The sequence below is a fragment of the Cavia porcellus genome, unplaced genomic scaffold (assembly GCF_034190915.1).
Source record: "Cavia porcellus strain 051 isolate PalLab524CR breed Dunkin Hartley unplaced genomic scaffold, mCavPor4.1 scaffold_28, whole genome shotgun sequence".
In the NCBI taxonomy this organism is placed as follows: Eukaryota; Metazoa; Chordata; class Mammalia; order Rodentia; family Caviidae; genus Cavia; species Cavia porcellus.
The window spans coordinates 38,238,910-38,254,199 of record NW_026947511.1 but is presented as its reverse complement, the minus strand read 5'-3'; the positions used below and the strand labels follow the sequence as shown (position 1 = coordinate 38,254,199).

The 15,290-nt window shown below is 44.7% G+C and overlaps 1 protein-coding gene across 7 annotated transcripts in view; it reads right to left on the bottom strand.

Annotated features, from left to right (window-relative positions):
* Window positions 1-15,290, bottom strand: part of Rcan2 (regulator of calcineurin 2) — a 151,940-nt gene that overhangs the window by 34,716 nt on the left and 101,934 nt on the right. The window contains exon 1 of one of the 7 annotated variants that reach the window (XM_013156801.3): window positions 9,274-9,581. The exons of the other annotated variants lie outside the window; for them this stretch is intronic. Within the exon in view, the coding sequence (XP_013012255.1) occupies window positions 9,274-9,360 (87 nt within the window). The 5' untranslated portion in view covers window positions 9,361-9,581. Of the gene's footprint in view, window positions 1-9,273; window positions 9,582-15,290 lie in introns of those variants that run through there. 7 annotated transcript variants of the gene reach the window in all.

Genomic DNA, 15,290 nt, shown 5'->3' with positions numbered 1-15,290 from the left:
GTGGAGTTGTTTAAAAATAGTGTTATTTTGCTGAGCACAGTAAATTCAATGCCCCCTACAAAGTGAGATATAAAATAGACATCTACTTCCCTTCATTGATAATTCATATGCATGCATCTCATTCATTCAGACAATGAGTAGCAGAGCTTTAGGGTTAATTTTTCTTTTGAAGCATCACAGCGTTATTTACTAGTTTTATGATACAAGTTGATGAACATTCAAAGTGAGGCATGCATGGAAGAATACAGAATTTTTAGGGCAAGGTGGCAGTTAAGGGAAAGAGAAATTGTACTCAGTTTGGGTAATTAATCTATTTTTTAGCTGTCTTCACTGTTTTAGAGTAGAAGTGGGAACTGAAGGCCAATAGTGAAAGTATTTGAATTATGCCTTAGTCTAGATGGATTCCATCTAAGATTCGTGCTCAGGGAAAGGTGCTCACATCTTCTTGGAAGGCCCCAACCTCGGCCTCTCTTTCCCATATGGGCATTTTGCCTTGAAACCACAGCTCTCCCTGGCTTGGTAGTAAAGCTGACCTTGATCTGAGGTTTTCAGCCAGCTTTGTCTTTCTAGGACAGTGATGGTGAACCTTTTAGAGACCCACCTATTTATCACAAAGTGCCAACAGTCCAATTAAGCATGAATCTCAACAGATTTTTAGTTTAGATAAAAACAACTCACACTTCTTGTGATGTCATGGCAGATGGGACTCTGTGCGTGCAGTGGCACGTATTGCATAGGTTTGCTATCAGGGCTTTAGGGGCTCACCTGGAGCTTAAGGCTCATAGGTTAACAACACTTTCTCCATGTTACTGCCTAATGGCCAACTGGGGCACAGTGTGGACAGAGAAAAGCCCCTGCCTTCATGAAGCTGATGTTCTACTGGACAGATGGATGACAGACCACAAATGTATTACCCTCTAGCTGCTCAGGGATAGGGCTGGATCAGCACAGAGGATGCTTGGGTGGGCAGGGAGAGAGAGGTCAGAGGCCGAGAGAAAGACAGCAACGTGAGCAGAGGAGATCACCAAGCGTTGGGTGAAGTCTGATGAACCCTGCAGACCATGGCAAGGGCTCGGTTTTGTTCATGGGGTGGGAGCCACCACGTGTCTGGTTCCAATTCTGAGCCTGATTCTCCACCTCATCTGTCCCTGGGTACTGTGTCTGGGCTTCTTCTCATGCCGTGCTGAGCCCGCAGAACATCTATACTCCCCACCCACCAAGATCCTCCCATTCTGCTGCCTTATGCCCCTGGGGAGAACACACAGCAGGATGGGGCTGTCAGCAGCCCTGCAGTTCCTTTCTGTTGAGTATGGGGCTTCCCTCTCAACCCTCTATGACTGAGAGCATCCTGAGGTCAGGGTACTGCTGCCCCTGGTAGAAGATCAGGTGACCACTGTAACAGGAACTCTGCTCCAATGAGGGACATGAAGGAAAAAGCCAAACTGCATGTAAGACGTTCACATTCCTTAATGCTGACCCAATGACAATGATGGATGACAGTACTGTGCTCCATATTCTTGGTGCTATAGGGTTTAAGTAGTACTCATGTGTACCTAACCTTCTGCCAACCTTGGAGGCTGGCACGGTTCCACTCATCATGTTTCAGCTGGGGAAATTGAGGGACAGGGCGGTCAGGCTCTTTGCTCAATGTCACACCATCTGCTAAGTGGCCTGGTAGTGACCTTGTGCAAGGATGTCTGACCCCAGAGCCTGGGCTCACTTCCATCTCACATGCCCCATGTCAGCAGAAGAGCCCTGCAGATGTCAAATAGTGCTGTCCTCTGTGGTAAATGGAACCCACTGGAATAAAGGCCAGCCCTGCACCAGCTTTTCACCAGCACACCCTTCATCTGTCCAGGACCTCAGGCCTTGACCATGGAAGGCACAAATACATATTTGATGAATGAATGAACAAATGAATGGATGGATGAATAAAAGTGCTTTGTGTAGGGTCCAGCAAATAGCAATTGATTGCTACTATTATTACATTCTCTCATTGCTTATGCATCCTGTTCTAGGAAAGGTGGCCTGAGATGCCTTTCTTGGTCAATACTGAAAGATACAGGGAAGTCACTGAAGAGGAAATCGATTCTCTTAGCCGCACTATGGGTACCAGCAAGGATAATATGCTAGGAGACCTTGCTTTGGGTCCAAGTTTCCCCCTTCTTAGTTTTTTGATCTTGTTATGCAGATTTCCTGGGGAAAAGCAGGAGTTTTGTATATTTGGACAGCAATGTCCAAAAGTAAAATATCATCAGCACTGTTTTCCTATGGCTGTATTGCAGTCTTCCCAGTCGCCCTCTCCCCCCATGGAGCCACTAGGAGCTGCTGGTGACACAAACAGTAACAGGGACAGAAGCTGTCCAGCCAAGTGTGGTGGGCTTCTTCTGAGCCCTAGAAGGCCTTCCTGCACCACAACTTGATTTGGAAACAGAGTCTAAGACAGAACCCAAAACAGGGCCTCTGCCCACCATCATCACAATAAACTTTTGGAGAAACATGAAAGTGATCTCAACTACTGACTTGCAGAAAAGTACCAGCACATAAGAAACATAAGACACCACAGAGCTTGGATTATAAACTTAGTATTATAGATCAATGCAATGCCTTTTCTCTAAGGTTCATCTTCCAAAATTTAATTAATGACTTATTGATTAAGCCTTAGGAGTATTTCAGAAGTAAAAAGAACAGTTTAAGTTCCATTTTGCCAATGAATAGATATGTGATCTTGTATAAAAAAAAAAAACCTAACTTCTCTGAATATCAGGAATTTGTTTTCAATGGACGGGTAAAGAAATGTCTCAGGCTAGGGTATTGCACGGACTACCTTGTGTGTGTCACACGCCTGGTACCTAAGTATTTAGCACATAGAAGGTCTGGCTAGAAACCTTCTTGTATCCTCTGGCATGGTTAACAATATGCAGAGGTTAGCAGAAAGTGCTGGTACATGCCTATAGTCCTAGCACTCAGGAGGCTGAGGCAGGAGGATCAGAAGTTCAAGACCAGCTTAGACTAGGTCTCAAAAAGTCAGTCAAACAACCAAACAAAAACCATACAGTCCCCAGAAACTGCTTAGAGCGGTTAATGCAGAACAGTGAGAACATTTACGAAAAACCTTCCATGGTTAAAAAGAAAAAAAAAATACTGTGTGATCTATGTATTTAAGCCCACATTTGCATATGTCATGAAAACACACATGCATACATATTGTTATGACAGTCCATATACTGAATATCTCTAGGGAAAGCCTAACTTGGTAGATACTTTAATTCTCTAATAATTTTAATCTCTTTATTCTAGATGGGACATGGACAAGGTATAACTTTGGACCTGCCTGAAATCCCCATTTGAAATTATCACTCAGGGCAGATTATGGAATCAGCTTTTGTTTAGAGCTGAGAAGGGACACAGCCCCTTCACACAAAGACGTGTGTCCCTTTTTATAAAGAAATGTCAGGCCGGGAGTGGCTTAGAAAGTTTATGACCCCCTTGGAAAACTGGGCTACTCACTGAAATGCCTATTTCACACACAAAGCCCACACACAAAGGATAATAAATGTTTCAGGTGTCATTTTTCTTTTCTATGTGTCAATTTGCAGTCTCATCAGTAAATACAAAGACAGGCCATTATCCATTCCTGATAGTTGTACTCAAACAGAATCGCTAGGAAACCAGTGGCACTTTCTGAATTTCATATGAAAAATCTATTTCTTTTGGAGACAAATTTTAATGAAGATGCCATGTTTTGTTTTTTAATAAATCTGGCGTTTAGGAGACGTAGGAACTATCAGTGGCTCACTCCTCGGCAGCTAAATGACTCTTTTCCACTGAACACTGTCATTAGTTGAATCTGGTCTCTCTCGTCTTTCCCTGCCTGACAGGTGGCGGGGAAATCCACCTGATTATGCCTTCAGGGAGCACCTGTCAGTAGCATAAAATCATTTCTTCCCCCTCTGTGAAAGACATTTGCAACTTTCTTCAGAGATGATAAAATGCTTAGCATCTGCAGGCTTGAGAATGTTATGTTTCTTGATGTATTTTTAGGTTAATTATTAGTAACTATGTTGCATGTTAGTTCATTTATTTTCAAAATGGCCTCAATTCTGACTCATGATATTGTGGAAGAAAGAGTAAGTTTTTGTTTGGCAGCGATTTAGAATCTGATGCACATGACCCTGCCCACTCCCTTCTGGTTTCCAGAAAATAACCAGATAGGTAAGAAGTTATTATTTAACAGTAAATTGAATAGGGAGTGGGAGTTTTGGTCAATTTACCATTATGGTTACTGGAAGTTGCCTTGCATAAATCCAGAATTTTTCATTTCTGCATATCAAGTCCTCTGCAGTGCAAATGCAGGTAAGTTACTTTGTGGATGCATGAGTTTGAAGATCCAGTCAACAGGCCAGAGGTCTCAGTGCCATGAGGCTCCCAGACCATCACCCACTTCTGGCAGAACCTCCAAACCAGGGCACAAAGCTCAGCCACTGCATACCCACTGGCTTCTCTCCCAAACAGCATCCCAGACCCAGTGCCCACACACTCTCTGGTCATCTGCTCTCATCCTTTTTCCTTGCCACTCCTGCACAAACCTGCACAAACAGTCTGAAGTTTCCAGTGGTTCAAGTGACACAGAGGTGGCATTGTACTAAGGGCATACAAAGTGTGGGTCTTTTTTTATAAGTCACACAACAGCATGACACAGATATTCTGTGAGTCAGTTCCTGTGTGGTTGTGTACAAAGGCTCACACAATACACAGAACGTTATTTTTCTCAGCATAATTCAGGGATGTCCATAAAGGTTAAGAGACTTGCCCAAGGTTACCTGGACTGGGAGGACGTTAGAAAATGCTCAAAGGAAGAGGACAGAATGTAGGAATCATGAGAGGCCTTAAAGCCTTGCCATTTGTGACAGCATGGGTGAGCTTCAAGGACATTCTATTAAGTGAAATAAACCAGGCACAGAAGGGCAAATACCACATGATCTCACTCACATGTGAAATCTAAGAAAGTTGATCCCATGAAGTTAAGAATGGATTAACAGTTCCCAGAAGCTGAGGAGGGAGGACACAGAAAGAAGGGCCAACAGGTCTCCTCCTCCGGTCACCTACAGGAGTAGGATCTGACATCCTCTGCACAGATGGGCGATTATCTTGCACTGAGTATTTCCGAACAGCTGGAGATTTCAAATGCTTATCACAAAGAAATGGTGTTAAGTTATTAGCTATGCCAGTCACCCTATTTGAGCATTACACAAGGCAAATATGAATCAGAACCTCACATGGTACCCCATCTAGTATATAATCACATGCCAATCAAAATAAAAACACAGGGGTACCTCAGTTCACAAGCTTAGTTCCACAATTCTGTGAGGTACACTATAGATCAAGAAGAAAACCTTTCAGAAAAAGAAATGCATGACCTACAGCAACCCCAAAATTCCAAGCATATAAAAAATTAGTATGTTGAAAACAAACTTCTGCTCATATTTTTCCCTCTGTCATATCATCAAACAGGCTAAAATGTAGCATGTGAATATTAGGTTAAGTATGATTTTCTGAAAACAAATTATAGCCTTTGTCAATAATGGCCTCTGCCGGTCCCTGAGTGTAGGTGTGACGGGAACAGGCTAGCAGGGGGGCTGGCTGGGAACAGGTTGGTTATGATGCATCTCTCCAACTGCTACTTCCTCTCTGATCCATCCATGGTGCTGCCACTCATTCAGATCTCTCAGTGACGTTTGAACAATGACTTTTAGAAAACTGTCCCCTACCCTGGGATGGCCACTCAGTCCACACCATGCTCTAGCTTTCTGTACAGCTATGGTCACCCCCTGACATCCTTGGGGACATTCCTTGATGGCTACTGTCTGCTCCTGAGAGCAGGGGCCCTCCTTGGAGTAGCACTTGGCCTGGGAGGCAGGCAGTGCTCCACACGATGACTGGCTAGATGTACCAGTGGGGTCTGTTCTTCCAGTGGGATGTGCCATGCTTCCTGTCTGTTCTCATGAGCAAATGGCACTCTATGGGCCCCAAACATGGCAGCCCATAAAGCTGAGGCTGGGTGCCAGGACACACACCAGGAGACTTCTAGTCCCAGATAAGGTACCCATCCTTTCTCAGAAAGGTTAGTCACGCCTCAGGTTCAGATGGCCCCTGAACAAGAAGAGGGAGGAGACACTGCCTCACCATTTGAGTTCAGAACAGGTAGAGGGGCTGCGGCCAGGGTGAGTTGCTCAGAAAGCATGGGCGAGTCTCAGCACAGCTCAGGGACCAAAACTGCACACATCAGGCTAGGTTTGGCAGATATGGATCAAAAGACTTCAGCAGCATAGGTTACTCCAGCCATTCCTGGCTGACCACACCTGTACCCACCTGTGATGAGGAGAGACAGCTGGCTTTGTACAATGAGCTCTGCCTGAGCCCCATTCGGACCAGCTGTGTTGCAAGTGTTGGACATGGGACCTGGGCACAATCAATATATTTAAGAGCTCTCCAGGGCATAGCAATGTGCAAGCCAGTTTATGAACCACTGGAATCAAGTGCCGTGTACATTTCATTGCCCATCTTTGGATCCCTTTCATGTTTCCAAGGCATGAAGACTGTTTTCAGAAATCTGAGAAGGAAGTGGAAGGAGACCAACCCTGTGTGTGCCACACACAGACACAAAGCCCTGCCCTCATCAGATACCATTTCATTTCATTTCTGTTAAGGGCTTCAGACTTCTAGATTTTTCTGAGAACACGTGTACAAAATAGTCAGCAAGTTTACAATGCCACCAATGGAATTTCCAGAGGAAGACAAACATGAAAGAACTCATCCGCCTGCTTTCCTCTTTAGTCCAATGGCTCTGGCACCTTCCATAAAATTTAGCAAATAGGAGTCTGAAGCCCCCTGCCTCAGCAAGCTAAAACAACTGTCAGGACACTGCTAGGTCACCAGGAAGATGAAGACTGGTATCCACCTCCACCTGCTTTCAATATATGGCCATTCTTGTGACTAGTGGCAACTGATGGCCACTCCCTGGGGTGGCTCCTTTTCTGGGAGGCTCCAAGTAGGAAGTGGGGGCTGAGATTAATCCAGAAGCAGACATGCCTCCCATTTCACTGACTTCAAATATCAAAGACTTTGAAGAAAGAATCTCTATCTGTGAGCTGGAAATTTAGCTGGAGTTAGGATGTTCCAATAAACTAGCGAAAACCAAGTGCTACCTTGAGAGCACATCTAAAAAGACACCAGTGGTGGGCTGGACTTCACTGACATTTACCAAGAACTGAATATGAGTTGGCTCGGCATTCATTGTTTTAAATGCATGCATTTCTTTAATCCTCTTGCTAAACTAGTAAAGTAGGTATTATTATTATTCCTACTTTACAGATGAGAAAACTGAGGCACAGAGGTGCGATAACTTGTCCACAAAGGTTCACAGCTATCAGCAAAAAAATATATATATATACATGTAGCTCATTTGAGTCTGTCCAGAAAACTCCTATATTTCTAAAGAACATTAGCTGCTATCTTGTCAGGCCCCAAGCATCTCCTTCCTCACTGACCTATTTCTCCTGGGGAACAAATGAAGTGACTCAGTCCCTTGCAGACAGTGTACCTTCTGTCTTGCTGTATAAAATCTACCCTCTTCAAGTTCAAATACCAGTTTTCCACGAAGTCATCCCAAGTCCTCAAATACAACAAGCTTTAACAACTCCATGTCCCTTTAATTCCACAAAATGTTCTGCCATTAAGAAGTACCAGCCAAGTGGTCTTTTTAGGTACATGGCATACAAAAGTATTTTAAATTCCTTCCTGCAGAAACACAATACCCGGGCCATTGAGGTCTCTAATAAACAGCTCTTTACTATTGTGTCTTGAGATACAAAGAGTTGTGAACATCTCGCGATGTTCTGGGGAGGAGGCCAGGGAAGAGCTGTGAAGTTTTATTCTCTGTATTGAAGTTTCTGGAAATGTCTCTTCCCCAGTCACCACACAGGACTCGGGCGATTTGGTGACTGTCATCCCTGATGGAGCACAGTCTCTGAATACACATATCCACTCTGGACACCAACATAGGCAGTTCCAGGTCTCTCTAATCTGATTTTTTGAACCTTAGCATGCTATGACAGGTGGTAGACTCTACAGAACACAGAGACACGTTTGAAATATGTAGCGACCACAAACCAGAAGGTCAAATCCTTTTCAAAAGATGGCTCAGAACTGCAATTGTGGACAACACAGCCATGGATTGGGCTTATAATACATAACCCCACCTGGGGGGCTGCAGTGTGTCGTCTGTGCCCTAGACAATGAAGAAGTCAGGGGTTTCCTTAAGCAAGACTAAGGTATGTATGGATGATAAATGGTTATGCAACGTAATTTGCGTTTCCTTCCTCCCACATGACAAACAACTGTCCTTTCGTGTGTGTGCGCGTGTGTGTGTGTGCATAAGGGAGTGTGCACACGTGGGCTATTTAGATAAGCTTCAGCTCATTCTTTGACTCATTGTGAGAAAATAAAAATTCTTATTATATGGGCATGGAATTTTTTTGCCATAATAGACCACCAAGTGAAAAACAAACAAACAAAAAACAAGATTGCACATCATCAGGCAACAGGAATAATGACAATTAAAAAACCACTGCAGATCCTCAAGGAAGACAAGCCAGTGGGGTGCTAAGCCTCAGGACGCAAAATTCATTCTCGCCTGAACTTTCCTGATAAAGCACAGTGCAAGGAAAATGAACTGCGTTTTCACCTGACAAAGAAAACGCAGGCAGCTGCTCTCCAACTTCAGTTCCCAGAGGGCTGAAGACGGAATCTGCCATCTGCAGACCAGCTTTTGTTCCCCAGGAAGCGGGTAACCCAGGACGTTTAAGTGACACACCACAAAGGGAGACTGTCCCCCGGGGGGCACCCTGATCACAGTGGTTAATATGTACATGTTTCTTGGTTAATCATTGACCCTAAACCCCCTAGACACGAAGCACTAGCAAATCCGCCTTGCTGACAAAGGTACATTCAATAGATCATGAAAACTCAGGGAAAGAGATGATCAAGAGGGTCACATAACAGAAAAGACCGGGGAAAACAGGCAATGCTGATCTCAAATTCAAAAGCAGCAGCTGGCCCCTGTCTAACTTACTCTAATCCAGCTTTCACCACATGCATTTCTGGCGCTGACTCTGAGTGGGAACTATTAACCAAAGTCATATCCTTATCCATGAAGCCAGGAAGGTCCAGCCACAGTGACCATGAACAGTAAGACTGCATGCAGGTGCGTACCTTCACCTCCTGGTTGGTAAAGACCTCCACGTCCACCACACAGGCAACCAGCGTGGAGACATCACAGTCCATGCTAGGGGCTGGCATCCCCTCCCGAGTTCGCAGTGAAGATCCAGGCAGCCTGCGCTGGGCGTGGAGGGCAGAGACTCTGGTGGGCAGGTGGGTGGTGCGGGACTGGCCCAGAGGCTGCCCTGCTCTGGAGCGTGGGCACCTGGTGCCCACTCCCACTGCACACAGCCCTCGGTGACTGAGGCGCACAGGGGAGGACCGAGCGGTCCGGCTCGCTCATGGCAATGACATCACCGCCGAGACTGACACAAGCTGAAGCTGGCTTTTTTTTTTTTTCCTCCCTGCAAGCCTTTTATCTCCAGGCAGCGCAGTGGAGCAAATTGAACATGATTATGTGCTAAATCTGAACTCCAACTAAATCAATTCAGGCGGCGTTAGCGAGGAACTGACTCATAGCTGTTGTTTCAGCCGGGTGCTTATGTTTGCAAAAAATTAGGGGTTGGTTGGGGGGCATCTGACACCAGAGGGTCTGCTCTGGCAGGACAGGTGAGCATAGTTCTGAAGAGAGCCTCCGGGGGCTCAGGTTTGACAATTTTCTGCCTGGGAGATAAGCAGGAAGTTGGAGCATTTCGCAAATGACTTGCCTCCTGTTAATTGCTCCTTGCAGCCCTGCATGTTCTGGGCATCCTAATGCATCCCAGGCATGGGCTGAATAGAAATCCGTTCTTGGGGTGACTAAAGAGCTGGTCGACTGTTATTTCAGCAGGCTGGTAAGAGGAGATAATTAGTGCTCGGTGGAAATTCTACTTGAAGCACACAAGAGCAGCCCTGTAACTTATAAAAGCATCCTTATAAGCTGAGGATTTCAGACTGTCTCCAAGGTCATTCAAAGCAATGACAGGCAATGGAAAGGAGTTAAAGCAAATGCCTTGCCTGGGACAGATGGCAGAGTCCCTGATGTGGGTCACTGTCAGAGCCTTGGGCGCTTCTTTACCTGGGATACACCTGGACACAGTTCTTTGCTTTCCCAGCCTCTTTCTCTTGATTACAAAGTCTTGAAGGGCAGAGCTGTGGCTAATTCACCTTATATTTTGAGCTCCTAGCTGGGAGAGACAGGCATGAGAAGCTGAGATATGTGTAATGACTCAGTCAAACAGGAGTAACCTTTTTTTCCACTGAGAGTGAGCAAACAGGGAGTATCAGATTGATTTTAATTTTACCCTTGCTTATGCAAGTCCCAGTAGGTCTTAATGACATCCTAGCAGAAGCTCTCCCCAGTGAGAACACAGCTGCCTCTCGAGTAGTCACAGGAACATTATGAGGTTTTTTTTTTTTTTTTTTTTTTTTTGAGCCAGGGTCTTGCTATGCAGCCCAGGCTAGTCTCGAACTCATGGCAATCCTCCTGCCTCAGCTTCCTGAGTGCTGGAATTACAGGCATGCACCACCATGCCCAGAAGGAATGTTATGATTTATCAACAGATTGGAACCTCTCTAGCACATCATTGCACAAAGCACCCTAATGTCACATGCAAATGTAAAAGGTAATATTTCAGCTGGAGTGTCGAAGTTTGGTCATTGGATCACACTTAAGCACAGCATTCCATTCAACCAGGCATTTTCCACACTAAAAAGGATTTGTCCCCAGACAGACCCTTAGACTAATGTCATAGTTCTTCCATGTTCTCAAGTACTGTGGGAAATATAAAGTCCTGTGTGCATATAACTCAACAGCATTTTCTGAGGGGGCGACTGTGTGCCAAAGATAAAGTGACAAAAAAAGCAAACTTCATCATCTTCATCTTGTGCATAAAATGCAGGCAAAAGGGAAGATGAGAAGACAGCACTTATCCAGTGACAAATCAGTGATGACGGAGGAGGAGGAGGAGGTGGGCAGTGTTCGGAGGAGGCGCTGATGGGTGTTGTGGCCGGGAGCATTCGATGCCACATTAAAAGGCAGGGGGGCAACAAGGAGGGCCTGACCTTTGCTCTCACCTTGAAACATGGCTACAACTTTGGCAGGCAGAGGAGGAAGCAAAGCCCTCTAGCCAGGGAAGAACGGAATGGAAATGAATGAAAATGTGAAGAAGGGAGAATAGGATGTCTGGGGCAAGGCACATTTAGGGTTAAGACTAAAGCCTGAAATATACAAAGGAAGCAGAAGCCAGGTGATGTCAACCTTACGGGGCCTGCCGTGCCCACCTGGCTGACCATGAAGGTCCAGGCAGAGTTGCTGAGTAGGTATGTGGGGTTTGCATAATTACAGCCAAAATAGAAAGTACACACGAATCTAATGTTTCTCAGTACCATAGGCCTCTGTTCAGGAGGTCAAGCTGAAACTGACATTTTTCCACATCCTGAAATTTATTTAAGGTTTCCCAGTACAGGCATAGTGAAAAATTTCCAGCGATCTACTGTCTGCAATGAAATATTCTGATTTGTAGTGTTTGAGATCTCTGTTGTATATTTCCAGGGGCCAGAAAAATGTCTGACACTTGGGAGGTCCTCTAATAAACACAGGAAATACAAACGGATAAATCCTGTAAATGCCTGAATCTGAAAGAGCAGATACAGAGACAGAAATCAATAGAGATGTCTCCTGACCTCTAGGGACAGGGTGGCCCTTGCAGCGGGGATGTGTGTGTGTGTCTGGAGATCATGCCATTAATCATGCAGGGGAGCCCTGCTGCAGACAGCCTCACTCAACTCGTCGGATCTGAGTGTCCCAGCAGTGGTCCAAACCACTGCCCTTCCATTTGCTGACTTCAGAAAGGGAAGGGACAAGATGTGACACAGATGCCTTCCCAGGATTGCCTCTCCTCACCCTGGGCTGGCCATTCTCAGAGACTTGACAGCTGAACTGGTGTGTCTCCTCCGTTTGGGCAGGAGGACCTGTCACCTTCCATCCTCTCCAAGGCGGGGATGGCAGCCATGGCCACATGGGCTTCATTAATGAACACAAAAGTCCCTGTTATGCTCTTGGTTGTCTGGGGCTTGGCTCGTTCTATACCCTACCGCGGATCACTTAGGACTGTTTTTGTACCAGAGACTTTCAACGTACTCAGAAGTAGCACACAATGATCATTCTGGAACCCACGCCTAGGTGCAGAAATAACAAATGTGGGGAACTTGTTGGCCTCCTGTGCCTGTGTCCTGAGCGTGGGCGCCTGAACTATGCCCCTGCATCACCCAGGAACCTGGAAGGACAGGTTTTAGCCCTGCCCACTTCCATGCTCAGATTATTTTGAAGCAGATGTCTGATGTTATTTCATGTGCAAATATTTAAGAAGATATCAGTAAAAGACAGGACTCTTTGCAATCAAAACACTTACCATCGCAAGCTCCAAAAAGCAAAAATAACTCAGCACCCCCAACACCCTGCTGGCATGCACCTATTGCTTTAGCCGCATTGGTACACCATACCTGCTCAGCCCAGGCCCTCTCTCCTCCTCCCCACCTGTCCTTTCTCTCCTGTCTAACAGTGAGTTTGCTTATGGAAAGTGAGGCCTGGACTCCTGTATCTCTTTTGTCCATTTGAGGCCACCGTGCTACCCTCCATCTCCTAATTTTTTCATCCCATGCTTTGTTGTTGATGGCAAGGAACACACACTTGTTGTCAATTACAATTTCTAGGTTTTCTCGGTGAACTGCACACAACGTCATTCAACTGGCTTCTCTATCGCCCCCAGCTAGACCCAGCGGCTGAGATTCAGGTGTGGCGCAGCCCCTGCAAGGACAGACCCTCTGTGGGCTTTCTTGTTCACTGCCTGCATCTGCTTATTTGCAGTGTTGTCTTTCAACATTTATTCCTGCTTCCCTGCTATCCTCCAAAGATAATGGAAGTTTTTCTTCTCTTTTGAAAGTATCATTATATACTCTTGAATCAGACATATTTGATGGGTTTCAGTCCATTATAGTTTTATCTCTCTGAGGTTCACATTGCCTGTCTTGGCTGGAGGGTGTGTAATAAGGTTGGTTCCCAAATCCTTCCACCAGATCCCAGCAGTCTTCGCCTTCTGGTATGACAAGACGTTCCAATCTCATCTTGTTCATTTCCTGCCCCAGATAAGGAAGGAGTCAGGCATTTCTCCAAGGAGCCTCAGTTCCATTTAGTAAGTATTCCAGCCTATTTTAAGATCACAATCTATATATTTAGAGACGTTCTTTGTGCTGGGCTGGGTATTGTTTACAAGCCTGTTCCATGGGCAGAGCTAGAGGAGAAATAAACACATTTTAAAGATAACGTGTATTGTGAGTTCGGACTGATAATTCCAGTTCAAATTAGGGCCACAAGCCTTCAGCTTGACCTTATCTGTCTGACTTCTGTGCCCCTGCCTTCCACAACATCCATGCTGGTTCTTACCAGCAACATTTACCTCGCCCAGTACTGGATCAACGGCAGCCGCACAACCACAGGGTAAACACAACAGGAAGAGCTTCAGGAATTTTTCTAGTTCTTTTGGGCCTTGGTATATACTTCATTTAAAAAGTACATATTATTTTGTTTTATAGTTGCTGGGAATAATTCCTTTGTTTTACTAAGTAGATATCAAGTTAGGCTCATCTGTCTCATTTCGCTATTTCTAATCCCTAAGGATTGCTTTTGCTTTGAGATGTAGTTTTGCTTTATAATTATATCAAGTCTTTACTTGGTTCAGAAGTCAAAACTGAAAATCTACAAAGAAATCTAGGTTCTACTTCAGGTTTCTTTCACTACATCTCCCTCCTGTGTACTGTAAAATACACTAAGACACAGGTGCGTGCACACACACACACACACACACACACACACACACACATACACACACACGGTGGGCTCTAGGACACTAGCATGCAGCTGTCTTACCGACAATAAGTGGAATATAAATGAAAACAAAGTGCCTCAGGGAACGGAAGAAAGAAATGTGAATGAGTTAAATCCCATAAACCCACAGAGAACCTCCCACAGGAGAATCTCCCACAGGAGAAGAGGTGCAGCTTCTGCCCTTGTGCAGCTGTGGGAGAAGGAAGCTGCCTCCACGGATGAATGCAGAGAGCCTGGGTGAGCTCGCAGCCACATTTTACAGTGGAAGCGCATGCTGCAAGGGCAGGTTAGAATCCCAAAGAGCTCTGTCCAAAGAGCAAGCTTACTTTATCCGGGCCGGAGCTAAAGTGAAGAAAAAGGGTATATGGGAAACTGTGAAGGCTTCTAGCAATGTATACTTAGCAGCCTCAAGTAAGACAATGGTTTGTGAATGGCACAAGCCTCCTGCAAATTGATACATAAATCTAAGAGGACTGTTAGACTCTAAGGTAGCCATGCTTAGATGTCCTATCAGCTCTTACTGCTTAAAGAGCAAGCATTAAAAGACAAGGAAAAAGACATTAGGTACAGGGGAACAAGAATAAGAATTATGTCTGACTTTTTTTCAGAAACAATAGTGGCCAGGATACACCACTAGATAGAGAATAATACATTTGAAGTCAATAAAGAAAAATATGCATTATCAAATCTAGCTTTCTCCATGCAGAAATAAAAAAGACTTGTGTATAAACCAAACCCTTACACGCTACATGAAAAGAAGTCGAGGGCCACAAATTGCATAATTCATTTACTTGAAATGTCTCTCCAAGTGGACTCACAGGTGTTTGAATGGTGAACATAAAAAATATTCTGCTAAAAGGCATGAGGGGGCATGTGGGACATGGAATTATTCTAGAACAGGACAGTGACAACAGTTGTGTAACCTCATATGTTTATTGATCACTGCATGATATACTTGAATTTATGTCTTGATACAATTATTAAATAATGTAAAGACTAAAATATTTTAATGGGAAAAAAAAGCAAAAGTGACTCATCTATTTTTTCCTCTAAACTACTAGAAATGATTAAAAATTTCCTCAGACTGAAGGTAATGATTAAAAGACTGGGAATGAAAGCAGCAGAATGAGTGAATTTGTGGGTGAACGGAAAAGCTTTTAAGGGAAAATATCAATAATGAATTGTGGCATTTCAGCATATGGATGCA